General features: G+C 35.6%; 1 protein-coding gene across 2 annotated transcripts in view; it reads right to left on the bottom strand.

The window, feature by feature from the left end:
• Window positions 1-24,661, bottom strand: part of RFX3 (regulatory factor X3) — a 188,534-nt gene that overhangs the window by 54,200 nt on the left and 109,673 nt on the right. For both annotated transcript variants that reach the window (XM_068974262.1, XM_068974263.1), the window contains exons 5-8: window positions 21,027-21,208; window positions 16,850-16,969; window positions 2,593-2,714; window positions 777-889 (exon numbers count right to left, since the gene is read on the bottom strand). In XM_068974262.1, coding sequence (XP_068830363.1) covers window positions 777-889; window positions 2,593-2,714; window positions 16,850-16,969; window positions 21,027-21,208 — 537 coding nt within the window. The remainder of the gene's footprint in view (window positions 1-776; window positions 890-2,592; window positions 2,715-16,849; window positions 16,970-21,026; window positions 21,209-24,661) is intronic.

Below are 24,661 nucleotides of genomic sequence, written 5' to 3'. Positions count from 1 at the left end.
AAGGGGCAAAAAAGAAACAAGCAAAACTAGAGCCTCAATAATCCCTGGAAGGAATGCCTGAACATTTCTAGAAAATTGTTTTGATAAAAATACATACTTACAGTATAAAATTCAGAAGATTAAAAAGGGTATATTAAAAAATTAAGTCTCTTTCCCCTGACTCCTTAAACTCAGTTTTGATCCCAAAGGCAACCAGCATTAATATTTTGTTCTTTCTTCTGGAGAGATGTATACAGCATGTTCTTTTTCATGAAAACAACAGTAAGCTTTACTCACTGTTTTACGTCTTGTATATTTTCTTAAAAATAAATCCTGGAGCTTGTTCCACAAAAGTACATTTAGAGTTGCCTATTCCTTTTAATGACTGCATAATATTTTACTGTATAGATTATAGCATATTTTATTTATTCAGTTTCCTGTTAGATACTGAAGTTATAATCAATCTTTTTAATTAAAAACCATAATGAACAAGTTCCCTATACACTTATCTCTTCAACCACATGTAAGCGTTTTTCTAGGATGAGCACCTAGAAGTGGAACTGCTTCATCAAAGGATTCGTATCAGACTAGGCTAAGAGGATGGAAAGTAAAATTTATTCTCCCCTTCCTGCATTCTTCACTTCTCCAGTTTGAGACAAGAAAAAAACAGCTTATCAGTGTTCAAAGAAATATGAACTAACTTCATCTGTCCTCTAGGAATATGTTGGAGTATTTGTTTTAGCCAGTTGTCTGGAAAAACTTAGCTTGTGTCCATACTATGTTTTCAGAAGACCTACCTCACAGTGCTCTCGATAAAGACTCTGCAGTGACTTGATATCCTCAAAGGTAGTACCATCTGGCAGAGAAGAGATTTCAACTTCTCCAAACTCTGGAAGTGCTCGAGATGCATCTGTTACCATGACAACACAATGGAAAAAAGTTACTGTGGATGGTGCCAATTAAAGACTAATGAAGGAAAATTTAAGCAGACTAAAAAGGAAAAAAAAAAATAAAGGTCAGAGGTGCAAAAAGCAAGGACTTTGCATACTAGTATTTTATAAATATAACTTACAGCAGCAGCAGCACAAAAGAATAGAGGGAATAGTTTTAAAATTTTGGAGAAACTAAATTTTCACTATGATTATACTGGAAATAACATATCATAGCGTCTCTCAATACAGGACCCCTATGATAAGAAAAATACCTTGAGCTGGCCAGTACAAATTTTAGTTATTTTTATCATTTTGTTACTTAGGTATATAAAATACATTAGATTATGCTTATACTTCTCATATAATCATAAACCAAAAGACCTACAAAGTAAGTATAAAGAAACCTAAAAAAAAAAAAAACATTAAACTTAACAGTGTTAATTTATATGACAGATGATGATGTTGTCCTGTAACTGAATCTTTCATGACATGAATATGGTATTGACTGCTGCAGTGCAGAAACTTTTGAGTTTGACAACCAACACATACTTCATGGTGGCTGGTTCTCCCATTATGTTCCTATATTCAAATGAGCTGTGAAACTTTCTTCCACACAGAGTACTGGGACATCATTTAGCCTTCCCTTGGGATGAAGCTGTAATTTACATAGTAAGTCTGTTCTTTTCTCATTAGCTCTGGACAATTAATGCAATACACCCTGGTGCCAGCCTTATCATAAATTCAAATACAAATGTGGAAACTAAATTTTTAGAACAGTATTCATTCTAATCTTCTAGGTAATCCAAAATATGCTTTTTTTAAAAAAAGATTATAATTGAAATAAGAGCATAAAATAAGAAACATAAAAATTCGTGTTGAGAACTCATACGTCTATAAGAATATACTTGAAGACTCTAGTCTGTGAATGCTGCCATAATGTTCTGATACTTCAGTAGCTATTCTGTCCTGAGAGTACATTTTAGTTGTCTTTGTCAGAAAGAGCACATAGACACATATACACACACAGACACATACACACACTCTGATATATTCTACTAATTTTGATCTGTTGCACCGAAACTATGCACGTTCATCTCTAGAAAAGCTGTCAATTAGAGTGTAAAATGGCATTCTGCACGTTTAGCTTTTACAGGAATATGCAAAATGTTCAAGTTCCACTTAACTCTTAAGTAACAAGAAACATGTATACCACTTACAAAATTACAAAAATAGGAAATACTATGATCAATTTAAAAGAATAAATTACTTAAAAGTTTATAATTTTTTCTAACCTGAGATTGTATGCACATGCAACTTTTTACATAGGAAATGAGAATTGCTTTTGGCACTTGAAGTTACTAATACTACTGAAACTACAACACAATTTTGATCACAAATGCCCAATTAATACAAATTCTGGGAAACAATCCCACAGAAATGAGCCTTTAATTCATACGAATTTAAAAGTTTTACATAGCTTGAGATGTTTAAAAATGTCTAGTAGACACAAAAAAAGTAGAAATGAACTAGAACTATCACATAATGTGCACAGTTTCAGCACACACAAAAAATCTATGTAATTAATATCTGTAATAGACATTGTACTTGGATAAAATACTACTGCTGTTCTATTGTTTTCAAAATTCTAACAACAACTAATACGCATTACACCTTAACATACCTAAAAACTGTTGATGATGTTGACTTTGGGCAATTACCGTTTGCTCAACAGATGTGCCTGTTTGTTGACCACTTCCTGTGAAACCATCTGCAACCCCATCAACTTTCTGCATAGGCTTGTACCTAGAAATATTAGATGGGAAAAAACAAATAAACCAAATTATTCCTTGCATTTTTGTACTACACAAAACTCCCAAGGCATTCAATTTTGTTTTATCTTCTTTAACTGTCTCATGATAGTTGTAAAAGATTTTCTTCCTTGATAGTCTCATAAAGTTAGGATGAGGAAATTTTTTAAATTGTAAAAAGAAAAAAGGAGAAGCACTCAGGAAGGGCACCCATTTTCAAAAATTCGGAAATTTAGCTAAGAATGAAAGAGTTATGAGGTATTTCTTTGGACATCAGTGGCAAGGAAGTCCATGATTATACTTTTAATACACTATTTGAACATAATTCTTAATGGCCAATGGATCAAAGGAAAAACATTTTAAATACATTGGGATGTGAATCTGAATTAAAATCTAAGAGTTTGGGCCTGAGAGATGTTTAAAGTGGCCTTTATTTAATTAATATCTCCAAAATGTGGTTCAGCCTAAAACTCAACCATACTGTTTTCCATATCACCTAAAGCCTCCCATGCATCTCAACACATTCATCTCCCTTGACTTCTGTCCACATCTGCAAATATAAAGACCATAAGCATCAGCTTGTAGCAAAATGCATGCAAAAATCCATCTGTAAACCTGAGTCATCAAATTTTAAAAAGTAAAAAGAATAAAAGTCACCTATAGTTATGCACTTATCTTTAGGTCCTAGTCATATAACCTCACCAACTTTCCATACTTTTAAAACAGAAAAAGTATACTTCAACAGCATAGGCAAGAAAGAAAGATGCTTGGGAGAGAAATACCATAGGAAAAATGCATAGGTAAGTCTCCTAAGAAAAGCAAATATAAAATAAGAAATAAGCAGCAACTATAATTTCTTCTGTTTCTAAGGTCTCGAATATTTTTATTCATTTTAGAAATTGAAAAAACAGATATATGTAAGAAAATGTTAAAATCTACAATAAGTTTATCTACACTTATGTACTTTATGCTGTTTGTCCTTCCATTTCTCTCCATTTCTAAATATATTTATAAACAGAACCATCCAGATATTTAACTCTTACACTGATACTGTAAGTTAACTGTTAATAGTGTGTTAATGTGAAATTACTGTGAGTAGCAATGTCCCCAATAAATGAACAAGATATGCTCAAAGGTGCCTACAGTCTGACAACAGATAGGAAATGAATGGATCTGGTGAAACATCACACAAACTAATGTTGAGGTTGCTTAGGAAGTAACTCAACCTTGAATGTTATGATGACTTAGATAAATGAAACTTCCATGAAAAACTGCAGAGTCACTCATAATGACATTTACTTGTATTTTTTATGTGACAGGAATCTCACAAAGAACTATATGAAAAGCAAAAATAAAGTCAGAAGATGAACAGGGTGAACAAAGGATACAACACGCTTCAGCTTCATTCTTGTTATTTTAGTGATGACCCTGTACACCAAAATGTTGGTTGTTACTTTCTAATGATATAAAAGAACTCAACCCTATTCTTTTATATAATGGAAAAAAACATCTGAAAGTACTTTTCAATTGGGGCCACATCAAGAGATAACACATGGTTTAATATTGTAGTGTGCTAGAAGTGCCATTTATTTAAAAGAAAAAAAAGAATGTTTTTCTGATTTTTTCCCTCCTTAAAGAATCATCTTAGAGAGGCAAAAAAAAAAAAAAAATCCTTTGTGAAGCAAGAACTTTGAGTACTTTTGTGGGAGAGCAGTTACTAACCATTCTGTTCTAGAAGACTTTAATGATTTTATCTTTAGGGAACACAGTTAGAGAAGCTTTTATCCTTATTGATCCATTCCAGGTTTCATTTGATTTTAGCCTCCTTTTTTCAACTATGAAATTTTATATCACTAATAAAAGAAGCTAAAATTGTTTAACCACGTTTCTTCATTTATGTAATAGAGTTTGGGGATCATGGAATTAATAAACAAAAGTGGTTAAAGGGACTGGAATTACTTACTCTAAAGAGCAAAATGGAAATATTTCCTATAGTCTTCAATTATATCAATTTTCAATGTAGGGTGAGAGAGTAATTATTAGACTTTGTCCAACTATGCTTTATCAGTCTCCTTTGTCCTTCACAGCATCTAGCATACTACAGATGTTTAGTAGGCACAAATATCAAGGACCATAAAAGAATATGACATATATTCACCTTAGACTGACACACAGACATTGTACACATGTGTGTCATCTTCTACTTGCACATTGTGCTTAGCAAGCCTATAGTCTGCAAGGAAAATGATCTACTTCCTCAGAAAGATGTAGACAGCAGAAGTTCCAAACGAGAAAGAGGTATTTTTAATAAGCACTCAAATCACAACACATTATAATTAATGAATGATTATGCTTAATAATAATGATATCGAGTGGGAAGCACTGATTAGAGGTATACTCTACTATACAGGAGATTCAAAAATTCATTAAGATTAGCTTGTAGACAAAAAGGAAAAAAGTTAATTCTGGAGAAATTTCTGCAGGTCAGTACTTAAGAACAAATCTTATAAAGAAGAGGTGAAGGAAAAAAAAAAGAAAATACATTCAAAACTGGGCAATAGGAGGTTTAATTCTAACCATAGAGTAAAGGTTGCAAAGTGAATGACAGATTGAATGGATTGGGTGAAAATGCACTAAGTGTTTCTATTTTTGCTTCCCTGGGTAATAATAAAGTGTTAGTCACTCAGTTGTGTTTGACTCTGTGTGACCCATGAACTGTAGCCCACCAGGCTGTTCCATCCGTGGGATTTACTAGGCAAGAATACTGGAGAGGGTTACCATTTCCCTCTCCAGCAGATCTTCCTGACTCAGGGATCAAACCCAGGTCTCCTACATTGCTGGCACTCTTCCCACCACAGAAGCCCTTTGCCTCAGTAACAGGACCTCTATATGTCAGAAGCTTATGTTGTATCTCTTTAGAAAAAGCTGTGAAGACAAGTTTGGGAGGGTTTTGTGACATGAAGAATGACAAAAGAGATTTCTGTGGTGGTCTAGTGGTTAAGAATCCACCTTGCAAAGCAGAGCACAGGGTTCGATTACCAGTCAGGAAACTTATGGTTCCATACGCCATGGAGCAACAGGGCCCACACATCATAACTAGAGAGACTGCATGCTTCAAAGCACTTCAGAGCCCACAATCCACAACTACTAAAGCCTGTGCGCTCTGGAGCCTGCTCACTGCAACCACTGAGCCTGTGTGCCACAGCCAGAGTTTAGCACCACGACAAAAGATCTCACGTGCTACAACTAAGACCTGATGCAGCCAAAGAGATAAATAATAAAAAAGAATGACATCGGAAGGGCAGATATATGGCTCATATATAAGAACAGTATGAGTGTGGGCCTATAAATAAGAGAGAGCTTCCAGGCAGTGCTGACTTTTCCCAGTAGTGGCATTTCCAAATGCCAGGTATTGCCTGGTACTAAGTTGATACTTAGAAAGAAACCCCAAGAAATTAGAAATATTGAACTGAGGAAAGCTGGATGTTCATTTTCCTGACGTCCTAGCTAAGGATAACATCCTATCCCTGCCATTACTTCAGAGAACTGAAGCTTCCCAGAGAAGGAGGGAGTTTAATAGGAAGCTGAATAGCCACATTAAACATAAGATAAACAAATACATGTGGTAACTGACTCTTCTTGGAAGAAATAGTGATAGATGATATTATATTAGGTTTTGAAAGCTATTTAAATATCAGTATCTGAGTAGGTTTCAAAAAAATTCAAATGCTAGGCTTACTTTAGATCTATCTAACAAAATCTTTGAGAATGGGGATTAGGAATTTATTATTTTAACTAGCTTCTCATATATTTCTTAGGTTGTCTTCACAGAACTAGTCTATAGGAGCATCTTGGCCCAATAATAAATTCATTCAGTCAAATGTTGTAGAAATAGAACCATAACATTACAGAAAAGTCATTTTTATAAGTCATTTCTCAATTTTTTCAATAAACTATATTTGGAATATAAATAACTATCTCTGAATAGATGGTGGATGATTAAATGAATGTATGAATGAATGCTCAAGGTAACACCTTTCACTGTATCAGACCATCAATTGATTTTAACAAACAGAAAACCTAGATAACAAATATCTACTTTACTATAGGTAAAGTATTGTAGGGGAGTAGCTTTGAACAGGCTGTGTGTGCATAGAATTTTCCAGGATGTGATGATTTGGGAGAATGGCATTCTATCATGTATACTATCATGTAAGAATTGAATCGCCAGTCTATGTCTGACGCAGGATACAGCATGCTTGGGGCTGGTGCATGGGGATCACCCACAGAGAAGTTATGGGGAGGGAGGTGGGAGGGGGTTTCATGTTTGGGAACACATGTAAGAATTAAAGTTTTTAAAATTTAATAAAAAAATAAAAATAAAAATAAAAATAAAAATAAAATAAAAAAAAAAGAATTTTCCAGGATGTTTTAATATTCCATTGACTTACATGATAATCCAACATTATCTTAGCTCTGGTTGAATTTAAAGTGACCTTTTAGCATTGAAACACAGCTTTCAGATTTCCTATCTTTTTTTTTAATTTATATTTTAATTGAAGGATAATTGCTTTAGAGAATTTTGTTGTTTTCTGTCAAACATCAACAAGAACCAGCCATGTCTCTTTTCTAAATAAAATAATCACTATTTAAATACTAAAATTACAAAAAAAAATGTTTTCTACTGAAAAAATTTTGTTGAATCTTTCAAAAAACGAAACTCTTTAGTGTTTAAGAATTATCTCCTTTTACTCTCATTTATTTTTACAAATTTATTGTTTTATAATAGGCTTTCTTATAGTAGATTCTTAGTGCTCTTGAGTTGTATATTCTCTGATAAAGACCTGTGCTACATCAAATGAACAAACAGCTCTTGGTTTCAAAATTAGTAAGAGGCAAATTATAATTTTAACAGCTTGCAACTCCATGGGCAATCAAAGCTAAAGTTGTTAATGATTAAGAAATCAAAGAAACTCTAATGCTTTAATAGCTGAGCGTTATGCATGAAACCTGTCACTAACAAAGAAACTTGGAAAATTATTAGGAATCTTCCCCCATGGGGTTAGTCATAGCTGTTATTTAGAACTTGGACAGCTGTAACTCTACTGTAAAATATCTAATTCTGTCAATAATCTCACACATATAGTCACTGAAGGAGTTCAATGGAAGGCAAAGAAGGGTATATATTTACCATTACATTCAACTAATAGTAACAGGTAGAAGGATTTTCAACAGACTAAATGAACCATTTGGACAAGTATCTTTGAACCAGGAGAAAAATGCACAGGCAAGATGTAAAATCTGAGCTGTATAGGCATTTAGAGTCATCATTATGCTTATAACTATAGAGTACAAAATCATTTGATCTGCCATGAACAAACCTAAATGCTGAGCTCATAACTGGGACAAAAGGCTAAAATTTTCTGCAGGAATCATGACATTCCCTTTGGAAAAATTGTCCCAGAAAATTCTTAGGTGACTTGAGGTATGAAGTAAATCAAATGATATAAACATGAACAGATCAGAAGAAATAATGTTGAGTGCCATCTTTTCAGAATAGTAATGGACTTCTTGATGTCACACTGAAAATGTTTCTATCTTGACTTCTAGCATCAACCCTGCTGATTAAAGACAGTTATTACAACTCTTCAATCTTTGTTGGTAGCTCTATATTTGTCTCGTCATTAGCTCTACATCTATAATTGGGAAAGGAGAGTAGGAAAAATTAAATTCAAATGGGAGTATTTGAGTTCACTGCAGCAGTTTCAGTAGGAAATGTGGGAGAAGCAGGGAAGGGAAGAGGTTGAAGCTGTTGGCTAAAACAGAAGCCTGTGGATCCTTTATTCATTTCACAAATGATGCTCACTGCTCTCCTAGGTGCTGAAAATGCACTGCTGAAAGAAGCAAATACAATTCCCTTAGCTCATGAATTCCTTCATTGAGTTCTCCTATTGTACGTAATTTAGGCTTAACTATGTAGAACTGATATATTCTTGTTACACATATGTATGACACCTTTATGATACTTCTTTTATGTATAGCTGGTCCTTTCTGTTAAACTGATCCTAGAGGAATGCTTCCACTCTTCCTTTATTTGGAGAATGACAACATGACTCCACCTGACTGCAAGACAGTAACAAAAACAAAAAAGGGCATCTGAAGCTCTATCTCAGAAAAAATAAATTAGTGAGCTTCTTGCATAAAGCAAAATTAAATAAGCCTGTTTCCTTATCAGTAAATAACAAACAATATAATTGCCAAATGAGATCTTGCATATAAATGAACATTTCACAAGTTCAATAAATGTTCATCAGAAGAATTAATATTAACAAACTTTACATGAATTACTATACTTAATAATTACTGAATGTGATTATTTATGACTCTATCTTCAGTGGAAAATATATTTACATTAGGGACTTGCTGCAGTAGTATAGTGAACATTAAATACCTCAGTGCCAAGATTCCTTATTTTTTTCCAAAAGCCAAACGCACAGACATCTGATCATCTTCTCACTAAAGACTCCTGCCACTTTCAGCTGCCTCAGAGCAATTTACCAGTCCTAGATGGTTATCTCAGTAATGACCTCAGGGAATTTATGGTCAGGAAAGGAACTGTAAACCATTAACATCAATCACAGTTGAAAACCACTGGCCCAGAGGTGTAAAGAAATGAAAGCCAAACTTGCCCAATTTCCCAGCTTCATTCTTCTCCAAAACAGCCTTATTCTTTAATTTTTAAAGTTGAAGTATAGTTGATTTACAATATCGTGCTAGTTTCACGTGTACAGCTCAATGATTATATAAAATGCAGTCCGTTTTCAGAGTCTTTCCCCTTGTAGATTATTCAAAAATGCTGAGTATATTTCCCTTTGCTATACAGAAGAAGGAAACATATCTTGAGATAGAGAATTGTATCCAGGAAGTTTGTTGGGGGGCACCCAGGGGATCAATGCCCATGGAGGGGGTGGTGAAGGGAGGAAGAATGGGCAGGCGGAGGAGTTGAGTGCTTTTGTGTTTTTTTTTTAATTAAAAAATATTTTCAATTGGAGGATAATTGATTTATAATGTTGTGTTCATTTCTGCCATACATCTACGTGAATTAGTCATAGGTGTACATATGTTCCCTCCCTCTTGAATCTCCCCCCGCCCCATCCCACCCCTCTGGTTGTCACAGAGTACCAGGCTGAGCTCCCTGTGCCACACAGCAACATCTCGTTAGCCTTCTATTTTACACATAGTAATATATATATTTCAGAGCTGCTGTCTCAACTTGGTCCACCTTCTCCTTCCCCCACTGTGTCCATAGTCTATTCTCTATGTCTGAGTTTTTATTCCTGCCCTGCAAATAGGTTCATCAGTACCTTTGTCATGACAAACTGGAAAGGTCTTAGAGGGATGGGAATACCAGACCATCTTACATGTTTTCTGAGAAACCTGTATGCGGATCAAGAAGCAACAGTTAGAACCCTGTATGGAACAACTGAGTGGTTCAAAAATGAGAAAGGAGCATGACAAGGCTGTTTGCTGTCACCTTGTTTGTTTAATCTATATGCTGAGCACATCATGAGAAATGCCAGGGTGGATGAGTTACAAGCTGGAATCAAGAAAAGCAGGAGAAACATCAACAACCTCAGATGTCCAAATGTTACCACTCTAATGGCAGATAGAGAAGAGGAACTAAAGAGCCTCTTGATGAAGGTGAAGGAGGAGAATGAAAGAGCTTGCTTAAGACTAAATAAAAACACTAAGATTGTGGCGTCCGGCCTTGTTACTGCATGGCAAATAGAAAGAGAAAAGGTGGAATTAGTGACAGATTTCCCCTTCTTCCCTCATCGCTCAGTTGGTAAAGAATCCGCCTGCGATACAGGAGACCCTGGTTCGATTCCTGGGTTGGGAAGATCCCCTGAGGAAGGGATAGGCTACCCACTCCAGTATTCTTGGGCTTCCCTTGTGGCTCAGCTGGTAAAGAATCTGCCTGCAGTGTGGGAGACCTGGGTTCAGTCCCTGGGTTGGGAAGATCCTCAGGAGAAGAGAAAGGCTACCCACTCCAGTATTCTGTCCTGGAGAATTCTAAGGACTGCATAGTCCATGGGGTCACAAAGAGTTGGACACAACGGAGCAACTTTCACTTTCCTCTTCTTGGGCTCCAAAATCACTGCAGACAGTGATAGATAGTGACTGCAGCCATGAAATCAGAAGACTGCTTCTTGGCAGGAAAGTTATGACAAATCTAGACAGTGTGCTGAAAAACAGAGACATTATTCTGCTGACAAAGGTCCATATAGTCAAGGCTATGGTCTTTCCAGTGGTCATGTATGGTTGTGACAGCTGGACTATAAAGGATGAATGCCAGATAATTGATGCCTTCAAACTGTGGTGCTGGAAAATACTCCTGAAAGTCCCTTGGACACAGGAGATCAAACCAGTCAATCTTAAGGGGGATCAACCCTGAATATTCACTGGAAGGACTGATGCTAAAGCTGAAGCTCCAGTATTTTGGTCATCTGATGTGAACAAATGACTGATTGGAAAAGTCCCTGATGCTGGGAAAGATCAGGGCAGGAGGGGAAGAAGGCGTCAGAGGATGAGACTGCTGGATGGCATCACTGATGCAATGAAACGTGAACTTGGACAAACTCCGGGAGATGGTGAAGGACAGGGAGGCCTGGCATGCTGCAGTCCATGGGACTGCAAAGAGTCAGACATGACTGGGCGACTGAAAAACAACAATTATTATTAATTTCCATTCTGCAGATGAAGAAACTGAGGTTCAGTTAAGTTCAGTCACACACACCAAAGTGCCAAGCAGCCTGTACTCAAATCCCTATTTCCAACCTTTAAATATAGAATTCTTTTCACTAGTCTACAAAACTGTATTAAGAAAGGTCTTCTAATGACAGAGGTTCTTGCCCTCACTCCTTAGGAACACGCATGCTTTCACATCTGTCTACAGCCAAAGCGCAACTAGCCTTGCTTTCCAATTGGCCTCTATTTTCCTCCCCTCACTGCCGCAAAAATCCCTTTTTTTTCACAGAATCCAATTCCTATGAAGAGACTGTTCACAGAATCAGGAAGTGACACATTTCTTCACTTATTTAGGACATACTCAACTGTAATCTTCCCCTTTATTTCATATGCAAAACTTTTATTACATGTGTACATTTCTCTTTGGGCTATACTACCTCTTGAGGGAAAGAATTCTTATAAGATCAAAGATAAGAGGCCTGGGTTCTTGTCCTGGTTTCTATATGATCGTGGATCTATTACCTACTCTTATGGACTTCAGTTTTTTCATCAGGAAAACTGCACTTTTACGTGCACTAGGTGACCCTTTGCTCCAGCTCTTTCTATGACTCTGTGAATTTGCTTTTAGATGTGATTGACATATTTTATACGCACCATTACTGTTATGTATTTGGTGAAGGAATCAAATGCAGCAAAGCACATTGTCAAAAGCACTTGACTCTATTCCACCACTTTTGCTACTAGAATTTGGAAGAATAACTGAAATATATGTGCCAACACTCTCTATGTGCATCTTTTAAATATTAAAAAGAAACTGCAGCAAAGATTTTTATTTAGATCATATAGCTGAAAATTATTCACCTCCTTTTTGCTCTACACTAACCTTATTTATTGTCTATATTAGAGTAAGCAAATTAGTCCATGAGTGAAATTCCTTGAAAACTGAAGATTACCTCATTTAAGTGCAGAAGTTATTTTCATGTGAAATATTTTCAAAAGGAAAGTCTTAATAATTACCCAATTATCACACATTCTCCTGCTTCCTTAATCAGAGTACTTAACCTCTTTTTGATTACCTATAATGCCATCAATATGCCAAATAGTTATCACTAGATTTTAGTCACTATAGTGCTACTTAAAGGGCCTACTGGAGTGCCTAGGTCTACGTGTTCCTCCATGGAATATGCAGATTGCTGGGATGAATAACCCAAAAGGGAATCAAAGACACTTGTCTACTTTTATTTCCTCTTGCCAGCTGTTATATCTCACGATTGCCTATGAATCAAGTGGGCTCTAATCTGCTCCTTTATTTTAGGTAAATGACTTGAGGATGGCTTCATCTTTTCAATTAAGCTAATCTATGGGCTCTGTGACATCTGTTTTTCAATCAGAAGCTGTTTCCATTTATTTCCAGACTCATGGCTATGTTCCCATATGGTGGTGTTGCTGGGAATTTGATTTGCAGATAAATGGAAATTTCCTCTACTAGTGGAAATTTCCTCTACTGTCCTATCAGATCTTCAAATGAGATACCATATGTAAAGGAGTTCTAAAAATTATAAAGCTACGCAAAACAAAAATCATTATAAATGCTATAGCTACAGTGATTCCAAACAAATGAGAAAAAAAATGCACAAACTGACCTCCAAAAAATGATTTTTTTGATAAAATAATTATTATTTATACTTGAATTTTCTTATAGGAACAGGTGAAGCACATACATTTACACTATGGAAGATGTGCACATATAGATTCATAAAAAACCTCTAATGTATTTAAACAATTTGAATATTCTAAAATACTAAATACTAGTAGATGCTATAAACTATTTTAAACTTTTCATATGTCCCTCGTACTTTACCAGGATGAATGGCAGTCTCTTCTTATGTGAAATTTAATACATTCAGTGGACTCATTTGAATTTTGAAACCATCTTATTTTATAAGCTCTAAAGCAATAAGTTCTTTTTCCACTGTGTTCAACAAATACTTTAACCCTTGCATTTAGATTCATGAAAAGACACTTTTCCTCTTCTGTACAAGTGCTTCCTCTCAGTGGGGTAATTGGCTTCACTGAAGGCCCATCAATGTTGCCAATGATATAACCCTTCAGAGATACTTTAAAAAAAGCATTTCCCTCTGTCCTCCTAATCCCAATGAGGGGTTGGTGAAGTTGGTAATAGAAGCAATTATCCAAGACACCATGCCAAGAGAAACTGTCCATAATCCTAAACTTGTACCATTAACAAATAACAACAACAAATTCAAGGAAGTTTCAGTACTTCTTTGGTTCTCTAATGTTCTTATTTCATAAGAAAGCAAACACTGTAAGAAACTAAAGTCTTATGAACTATGAATATCACTGAGAATTTTATATCACTTCTTAAATACAACCATATTATATCTAATTCTAAAAGCAGTACTTGGATTGCAGGGTTTTCATAGCTCATTAAACTTTATAGCTCTGAAATCTGTTACATAAGGAGACCTTTGTAACTTTGGTTTTGCTTACCTAACCCAGGCTTTGTAAAAAGAATGTTCCTTGAATGCTTCCATTTCCATGAAAACTTGCAGTGAAATCACTGGATAAAGTAAGCTTCAGATATCTTAGGTGCAATTTACCACAGCATTGTTCATATTTAAGTTTGAATATATGTTATTTTTGAACGGATCTTTTCTTTCTTTATTGCACCAACATCTCCAATGTGAAGTGCTGCTATGCATGAGTGCAGACACTATACCAGAAAGTAAAAGCTATAAGCGTTGTCACTAACAGGTGGAAACAGTAATTGTAAATCAAGACAAAGAACAGTTTATTCCAACTCACACAAACTCTGTTTCCAAACATAAAAGGGACTGTTTTATGTTTCTTCCCTAGAACTCTTCTTAATATATTTCATTGACTATACTTCAAAAAACAGGAATCAGTAATTTCAAAACTAAGTTTGAGAATCTGTGAAACATAATTTATATAATAGCCAATCTTGAACTGACTCTTCAGTCTTGAATACTTGCACTAGAAATGATATCTGTATTAACAAGCGCCTTTACCTCCAGTCTCCTCCCATTAAATATGTCTTGCCCCAAATCGAAAAGTAATCTCTTCAGACAAAATCTGAATGTGTCACTGCTTTGTTTGGAAGCAAGTCTTTGAAGTCTTTACAGTTTCTAAGCACAGTCATTAACTCCATATACAACCAAATCCCTTCATCTGTGATCCAAACTACTTTTAAAATCTCATCTCTCACTCAAGTCTAATCTTAACCCTAAAGGACCCAATCTTCTCAGTACTCCTCCTGCAATATCAGCCTCACCATATCAGAGTGTATTCACCAGAGATGTCATGGACTTTATGCCTCAGTGGTACATGTGTTTACATTATTCCCTCTGCCTAAATGTTCCTCTGTTATTCTGATCCCTCTAATTCCCTACTCAAATAGCACCTTCTCTGTGAAACTTCCCAATCCTCCCTTTCCAAGATTTTGCTCAAACAGTTTGGCAAAGTATTCCAATAGTTCCTTGATTAAAGCTCTGTTTTAGTATTTCTTAGGCTGCATTATCAGAGAAGGCAATGGCACCCCACTCCAATACTCTTGCCTGAAAAGTCCCATGGACGGAGGAGCCTGGTGGGCTGCAGTCCATGGGGTCGCTAAGAGTCAGACACTACTGAGCGACTTTCCTTTCACTTTTCACTTTCATGGATTGGAGAAGGAAATGGCAACCCACTCCAGTGTTCTTGCCTGGAGAATCCCAGGGAGAGCCTGGTGGGCTGCCGTCTATGGGGTCGCACAGAGTCGGACACGACTAAGGTGACTTAGCAGCAGCGGCAGGCTGCGTTATGGGCTTCCCAGGTGGCAGTAGTGGTAAAGTACCTGCCAACCAATGCAGGAGACATAAGAGACATGGGCTCAATCCCTGGGTTGAGAAGATCCCCTGGAGGAGGCCAGGGCAACCCACTCCAGTATTCTTGCCTGGAGAATCTCATAGACAGAGGAGCTTGGAGGGCTATAGTCCACAGAGTCGAAAAGAGTCAGACAGGACTAGTGACAGCATGCACACAGGCTGCATTACCTTATAACCTGGTCATCTAATTTCTTAACTTCTCAAAGGTAAGAACTGTGTCTTATCTCTGCACTCAGGACCTAGCACATGGTAGAGATGCAACCGGTGCTGTTACCAAATAGATAAAGGGCTACTGCATGGTATGGCCTTTCCAGGTCCAACAGTGGTAAAGAATCTGCCTGCCAATGAAAAAGACACAGGTTCAATCCCTGGGTCAGAAGATCCCCTGGAGGAGGAAATGGCAATCTACTCCATTGTTTTTGCCTGGAAAATTCCATGGACAGAGGAGCCTGATGGGCTGCAATCCATGGGGGTACACAAAAAAGTTGGACTTGACTGAGCATGCGCACACTGCATGGTATCCTTTTCCTCCAGTCGTAACTTAGAACTAATGCATCTGATTACGCTAGTATGATGTGGAGGAGATCTTGCCAAGGTGACTCACTATCCCAGATCAATGGATCAAGCAGATTGACTTAGATCATCTGACTACCTGAGTGCAGTCCTTCTTTTCCCTATCAAATATTGCATGCTCAACTGAAAATAAAAACTGGAACTACTGCCATGGCTGAGCTATATTAGTAAAGAGAGAAAGATTTTTCATTTTACTCCAAACTGTGATATAAGTCACATGAGACAGAAAGCCTTTGGCTATGTAGCAACTTTACATGCTTGTGCAAATCATTTAACCTCTCTGGGACTTATCTGAAAAAACAAAACAAAAAAACCAGGGGTTTTAGTGCTTTGACTGCCACAAGGCTGAGGAGGCAGACGACACTGATGTATTTTTCAATTGTAAGATCTATAACTCTATTTATCTATCCATCCATTCATCATCCACCCATCCATTCATGAATGCTTGAGATATCTTAAAGTCCTAACATTTACAATTCTACATTTATGAAAGTTGGAGTCAAAGAAAACGCAAGAAGTCCCAAACATTCTGCAAGAATTTATATTGTCAAAAAGAATGACTTAAAAACATGTGCAGATTAACAAGACGCTCATGAATACTGACAAATTTCTCCAGATGCTTCTTATAGCATGTGTTTAGTCTCCTTATTGGGATAGTTTGGGATGTCACATTTATTTAAAGGGACCAAACAGGCTGTTTGATGAGTAATTTTTAAAAGATTTGGAAAATAGAATGAGTGAAATTCTCAATCATATCTGAGAACTGTCTGTAGTGAAAGCATATCAACAATAGTGACATTCTTGCACACTTAAGTATTTGTTCTACTCGTTCAGAAAAAAAAAAAAAAACTGAAACAGCTAAAGAAATCCGTAATTTTGACATGTCAATGACAATCCCAAAGTCTACCTTTGTTTCTGTTGCATGGGTTGCTGTCTCATAGCCATATACTGCATATCTTCTTGGAGGCGATTAAGAGGGGAATCAGGCTTGACACGAATTCCATAGTAATGGTACTTGGAGTTTCCTCTTCATAAGAGAACAGCAAACAGAGACAAAAAAGTCAGTCAAGTCAATATCAATAATATAGGATTCCATTTAATTTCATATTTGGAAAAATTAGGTAAACGCAAACTGAATGTTTTATATCTATGATTTACCTGTTCTGGACACCTGTATATTTTTATGGTGGCTACATGTGAAGAATGAAAATAAGATTCTGAATCAATCAGTTCAAGGCCCTAAGAAAAATCTTTCCTTATAAACTTTTGCTTAAATATTAGTCACAGTATATTTGTTTGATTTAAATTACACTTTGTTTTCAAATTTATATTTTAGCTATAATGTAGAAAATTATATTAACAGGATATTCACTAACAGGATAAAGGGCTACACACTAAGAATTTACTATAAAGTAGTTATGCAGAACAAAGAGGAAAAAAATATTAATTCTACTGTCTTGAGAAGTCCTGTATTTTTCTAGTTCTATTATTGCAGGGGTGATTAAAATAACTTCATTGACACAAGACGTTGTGAAGTCTATTATTTAAAATTTTGAAACCTAAAAAAGCAGGCATTTAATCCTACTGATTTCAAAACATATTTTATTAGTCTCTGTTTTTATGGATTCATATCAGTTTTGCAGGCTGAATAAGATGTGTCACAACAGATATGGAGAAACTTCTCTGTGAAAATGGCAAATTTCCACCTGGATAAAAAAATTGTCACAATTTCCTCATGTTCATGAGAAAGACCATATTTGTTATTAGAAACGACAAAGTTTTACCCTGAATGAAATTTGCAAATTCTTTCAAAAATAACATTTTAAATATGTAAATTTTTGCAAATAGAAAATAGTAGTTTTTCACAAGTCTATATATAGCAAGCCATCAATGCTCTTTCCAACTTTTTCTTTCATTTACAAAAAAAAAAAAAATCCAAGTGGAGTGTGGATTCAATATTTTATATAAAAATAAAACAAAATTTTACTTCTAAGCTTCAAGAACATACATTACATGAATCCTATATATTTGAAAATACATTAAATTTTTATTATATAAATAATATTGGTAGTCTAAAAAAGTAGACTACCAGTTTGAATACCTACACAGTTACCGGTATAGGCATTTGAATACCTACACAGTTACAGCAAAATAAACCAGTAGGAAAACTTAATGCCTTCCATTTGCAGACATTAGATTTTTTTCTCCAAGATCCACTGCCAAATAGAGCAAAATACAAAAACAAACAAACAAATACTACAAACTCAGTTAGCCCTGTTCTCCCCCACAAATGGCAGAACAAGAGGGAAAAGCCAATGACAAAGTTGCAAAGTGAAATGACATTGTTCTTGTGAGACCCCAAAATACATGAAGTATCTATCAGTAGTTTCTCTTCAGTTTCCGATCAATCAGCACTTTGGGTGTGTTGGTGCAGAGGTGGTTCTTTCTGTGCCAATGGAGATGGCTGGGGGATAGCAGTACGTTCTGTGGTCTTGTTTTAACTTAATTTGGAGATGGGATGTAAGAAAAGCTACCCTTTGACTTGCCTTTGTTTCGAAACACAGTGACTTTACTCATCTTTTACTTAGCTCCAGAAACTTGAGAAACAGTCTGGTTCTGGTTTGAATGAATTCACCAGATAATTTTATTGATGGATAAGTAACAATTCGGAGAAGGCAATGACACCCCACTCCAGTACTCTTGCCTGGAAAGTCCCATGGACGGAGGGGCCTGGTAGGCTGCAGTCTATGGGGTCGCTAAGAGTCGGACACGACTGAGTGACTTTCCTTTTCACTTTTCACTTTCATGCACTGGAGAAGGAAATGGCAACCCACTCCAGTGTTCTTGCCTGGAGAATCCCAGGGGCGGTGGAGCCTGGTGGGCTGCCATCTATGGGGTCACACAGAGTCGGACGTGACTGAAGCGACTTAGCAGCAGCAAGTGACAATTCACATACGGTTTGCTTAGAAAAAAAAAAAAAAATCTGAGTTGGTCTGCCTCATGATTTATAGTGATTTTCTTTCTGTTCCCTGGGTTAGGCATAGAAAATGAATGCTAAACCAGTTTCCACAGTAGAAAGAGTCCCTGGTACTTCACCCCTACCATTGTCAGCTTTTCTACATTAGAGTCCTGCTATCTTCATAACACAGTATTTGCTTAAACTTTCTCCATAGGATTTCTTTTCTTCTTATTCTTCTAGGCTTTGTTTTTCATCTCTAATTTCAAACATTACATACAATTTTAAAAGGAACAGGAGACACAACTGTTATATAGTGCAAAGGGGAAGAAAAGAACATAGAAAGTAAAAGCTGTAATATTGCAATATGTACTTATAGAGCCTAGAGTATGGATTCCACTCATTTGCAAACCCAAACAACCCCAATTTTGTCCTTTTCTATTTTAAAGATGCCTTTCAAAGCTTGAATGGAGCCTCAAAATAGGATTCATTGAAATCCCTTTCAGTAACAAAAGAGGCACAACAATACAGCTATTAGAATGCTGAATAAAGCCCAGAGATTCAAAATATTGGCACAGTATCCATAACTACTGATCCATCAGCTAGGATATAGTAGATTAGGTCCCCAAATAATGATTTTTGTGTTTCCAGGAAAAAAAATACTAGCAAAACAAAAAGACTTTTTCAAGTGATAGGAAGCTAGTTCCTTTACTCTGAATAAATAATCATATTCTTCAGTTTAAAATATACTATTCTTTTGAAGTATAGATAGAAGAAAATACATTTACGAGAGAACAGAACCTTTCGCAATCTGAAAGCTGTACAATCACTTAAAATGCAACAGAAAGGAATAATTCACACTCTGAATACATACAGACCTTGTAATCCTCATAAAACTGTCACATTCCTTTTTTTCTGTATAAATTTACATTGAAGTCAATTACAAAGGCTCTGTTTATTTTATTAAGAATATTAAAAACTCTTTGCTAGAATACTATGGGGCTGTGACTTATCACTCATTAAAGATATATCATCTTATATATATTGTATAGCATCTTTACACTTACACTTTTAAATATAAATTGCATAAGATATAACAAATCAGAAGCATGCATAAGACTCTGCTCAGCTAGTTAAAATATATTATGATACTTTGTAAAAAATTACAGCAGTAAAATGAAGCTCTGCAGTTTTAAGTATTATTTTCATCATATTTTTACTAATAATAACACTCATATATGTATTTCCAAAAGAAGGAAACAGAGAAACTCTAAGAGTCTTCCTCACATTTTTGATTTCCTTGTAATGGAACCATACTAAATTTTTGCTTCCATAAATGCATGGCTTCACAATCAAGAGTTTTAAAAAGGCTAATAAAAGGTTAAAAAGGACAATGTCATTAACTGAGAACTTCAAATGTTCAAAACTTCTAAGTTCACCAAATAATTTTTAATTGGCCTCCAAAAGTGACACGAATAACTCAGCTTTAATTTCTTACTCTATGCAAATAAAAGTTATTTATAAAGAGCTTTCAATGTAATTTTGCAAATCAAGAGATACATGGTTTTCCACTGACTATGTCACTTTATTCATCATCTTTAGTACACTGATTTTCCAAAAGAGAAGAAAGTGGTATACACTGATTTTTAAAGCATCATATATAAATTTTCCATTACTAGCTTAAAAAGTGAAAGTCAAAGCGCTAGTCGCTCAGTTGTGTGCGACTCTTTGCAGCCCCATGCACTATAGCCCACCAGGCTCCTCTGTCTATGGAATTCTCCAGGCAAGAATATTGGAGTCAGTTGCCATTCCCCTTGTCCAGTGGATCTTCCCGACCCAGGGATCAAACCAGGGTCTCCTGCATTGGTCTGTTCATTTCTATGTGATTTGAGAATCAGTTTTTCTCAAAGCTTTGCTACTTGGATGTTTAGGACAAGACATCATTCTGTATTGTCAGTTTTCAGTGAATAATGGCTTTCCTTTTCCTGAGGATTTTCATAAACTGAGCTAATTTTGAAATTTTTTCTTAATGTATTATGTAATCAAATACTTTTGCCCAAACAATATACTGAATGACTACAGTTTAAAAAAGAGAGATTAGTTTATGATATTATCTTTTAGTACTAACCTAGTTCCCAATCTCCTGGTTCGCAGCCCCATGAAAATTGACCTTATTAGTTTTCCAAAAGAAGCAGCATTGACTGGATCCAGTTTGTGTTCCTGACAGTGTCGTAGGTAGTGGTTGTACAGAGTGCTTCTGGGAAGGCTCACTCCTTCTGCTGTCTCGTAATTGTCCAACAGCCACTGGAGCTAGTGTAAACAAGACAGGGTAAACACAGAGAAACTGAATCATTCACCAAAATGCCTCTAAGACACTGCAACTACAACACACAGAAATACATAGAAGATCTTCCTCAAACCGTATGACAGGGAATCTGTTGCAATTTGGAGGCCTGTGTAATCTGCATGTGAAAACTCTTGAAAGTTTAGATAGCTGACGAGCATTTACTGACCTTAGACCATGTCCATTCCTTCAAACATTCAAGCACCTATACAGACATACTAGTTCTCCTTGTATTGATTCCTATTTTGGAGATAAAAACCTCTTCAAGGAATTCAAATAATCCCATTAACTGCTTATAAATATAATTCATAATTGCTACAGAAATAAATATATTATCAAGTGTGGCATCATCACGGTGCATAATATGTCTTCAGTGCTGGTTTGTTACAACACATAACCAGCAGGCTGCCTTGTATAAATTTTTATATTAAGGCTCTATTCATTTTTATAGAATTCTAATTTACTTATCTAATTTACTGACATAAGATAATACAATAACAGTATTATCTACTGGGACAAATTCTATAAGCAGTAAGGAAAATTTTCAGTCTTTTCTTCCCCAGAAAGAAACTCGCTAGACACCGATTTAAAAAAAATTATGTATAACGAAAAGGGATCACTTTTTTACAATCATTTGAGTTTCTCTATGTTTTTTTCATAATTTTGGAAAACACACTACAATGGTAGTTGGTAAAGCAATGTTTTCTCAGTCTGTAGTGCATATTTTAAAATTTTATGGGTGGCCAACGAGACATGAAAAGATGCTCAACGTCACGAATGATTAGAAAAATGCAAATCAAAACTACAATGAGGTTATCACCTCACACCAGTCAGAATGGCCATAATCAAAAAAATCTACAAACAATAAATGCTGGAGAGGATCTGGAGAAAAAACCCTCTTATATCAATGCTGGGAATGTAAACATATATAGCCATTATGGAGAACAGTATGGAGATTCCTTAAAAAACTAGGAATAAATCTACCATATGACCCAGGAATCCCACTACTGGGCATAGACCCTGAGAAAGCCACAATTCTAAAAGACATATGTGCCCCAGTGTTCACTGCAGCACTATTTACAATAGCCAGGACACAGAAGCAACGTAGATGTCCCTCTATAGATGAATGGATAAAGAAGTTTTCATATGTGTATATATATATACACACACATATATATATACACATGTAATATTACTCAGCCATAAAAATGAACTAATTTGAGTCAGTTCTAATGAGGTGGATGTACCTAGAGCCTGTTACACAGAGTGAAGTCAGAAAGAGGAAAACAGATACTGTATATTAACACAGACATATGGAATCTAGAAAAATGGTATTGATGAGTCTATCTGCAGGGAAAGAATGGAGACGCAGATGTAGAGAATGGTCCTGTAGACACAGTGAGGGAAGGAAAGAGTGAGAGGAATGGAGAACACACCATCTACACATATACACTATCGTGTGTAATACATCTGGTGAGAAGTTTCTAGAGAACACAGAGAGCCCAGCCTAGCACCCTTTGATAACCTAGAGAGGTGGGATTCAGGGAGGGGAGGGAGGCTCAAGAGGGACGGGCTGTCTGTATAATTATGGCTGATTTGAGTTGTTGTACAGCAGAAGCCAACACAACATGGTAAAACAATTTTCCTCCAATTAAAAAATAAATTAAGAAAATAAAGTTTTATGTTGTCCTGTGTGTATTTTTAAAAAATCATCTTTAAAGTACAGTCTGTGCAAGAAATTTTTAGAAAAATCAAATCTAAGCATTTATTACCGAGTTTCAATGTTAGTAAAATTAAATCATCAATCTGTTCATTATTTATTTACAAACATGTATGCGTGCTCAGTCATGTCTGACTCTTTCGCGACCCCATGGACTGTCAAACCCAGGTCTCTTGCATCTCCTGCATTGGCAGGTGGATTCTTTATCACTGTGCCACCTGGGAAGCCCTTATTTACAAAAAGGGAATTGAAATAGGTATAAATAACTTTCTTAGGGCCATACATAAACTGTCTCAGGGCCTGATATAGTTTCCAACACATTTCCCTAATGACTCACATATCAGTTATTATTGCTACAAAAGTAGCATATATATCACTTATTACTTGCCTAAATCAAATTTCCATGCCATATATATGAAGTGTGGTAAAAAGCTGATATTCTACATGCAATTCAAGTTAAATATAAGTTATGGAAGTAAAAGAATCCCTTTATTGAGCATCAACTATTAGCCAGGCAATGTGCTAGGCGCCTATCAGATGCAAAAATGAATGTGAGCTCACCCCTGTCCTCCAGTAATTCACACATACTAAAATGATAATATGGACAGTCAAATAAACTAAAGCATCTCTCCATTTTCCTTACATAAAGATTTATAATCAAACTTCAAACCTACACTTTCAGAATCTTAGTAAAAAAACACCATTAAAATGTTTAAAAAAATTTTTTCCTTTAACCAAGACAATATTCCAGAACCATTTCAATTTCAAAGAGTCATACATGATATTTATATGTAACTAAAACTTATGTCATTAAACCCAAATTGATGTTGGCTTAGAAAATATGGCCACTAAGCCTAAAGGACAGAGCAGAGTACTTTAAAAAAAAATAAAAATTAATGTTCTGGTCAGGAAGCCTTTAAGTTCTCTATGAAGCACATGTGCATTTCAATACATTTAAATATACCTATCGCCTCTGAACATATACAATCACCCCCTAAACATTTTTTTAAAGATTATACAAAATAAGCATTTATTTTTATAATGGTCAAAAAATTAAGAATTTCTTTTAACATGAATCATTTGTAACCTTACTGTTAGTACACAACTTTTCTGGAGGCATTCACACATGATTCCTGAATATTCTACATGACACATAGAAGTTCACATAGACATATTCAAGGTAAACTGATTGGGATATTCAGTTATTAAAGCTCAGCCTAGTATTCTGTCTACAACAGTGGGTCAGTACCTCTCTTTAGCACTCCTTTTTAAATTTTTGAGACTTCATTGATTATGAGCACAACTGATGGAGACAATACATAAAACATGGCAAATTAAACCTGTTTCACATATTTTATTCACATGCTTCAGTAAGATAACCAGGATTGGAAAGCATTGTCTCTGCACTTAATAGTGTTAGGACAGCTCTAGTGAACCATATTGCACAAAAGTAATGACTCTTGTTTTGTGTACATGTACTAGATAGAGCCTTCCATTGGTATTCTAAATATATAAAGGATATAAAATAAATAAAGAGTATCAAAATACAGAATATATATAAAGGAATATTCTGAGGACTTAAATTACTGGAGATCAAGAAATATAAAGAAAATACTACAAAAGGGCAAATGTATTAAAAACTATAAGTATTTTTTGAAAAACAGTTAATATTTTGCAACTGAACTAATGAAGTACCCCC

The sequence above is a fragment of the Capricornis sumatraensis genome, chromosome 6 (assembly GCF_032405125.1).
Source record: "Capricornis sumatraensis isolate serow.1 chromosome 6, serow.2, whole genome shotgun sequence".
Taxonomy (NCBI): domain Eukaryota; kingdom Metazoa; phylum Chordata; class Mammalia; order Artiodactyla; family Bovidae; genus Capricornis; species Capricornis sumatraensis.
This window is presented reverse-complemented; position numbering and strand designations above follow the sequence as displayed.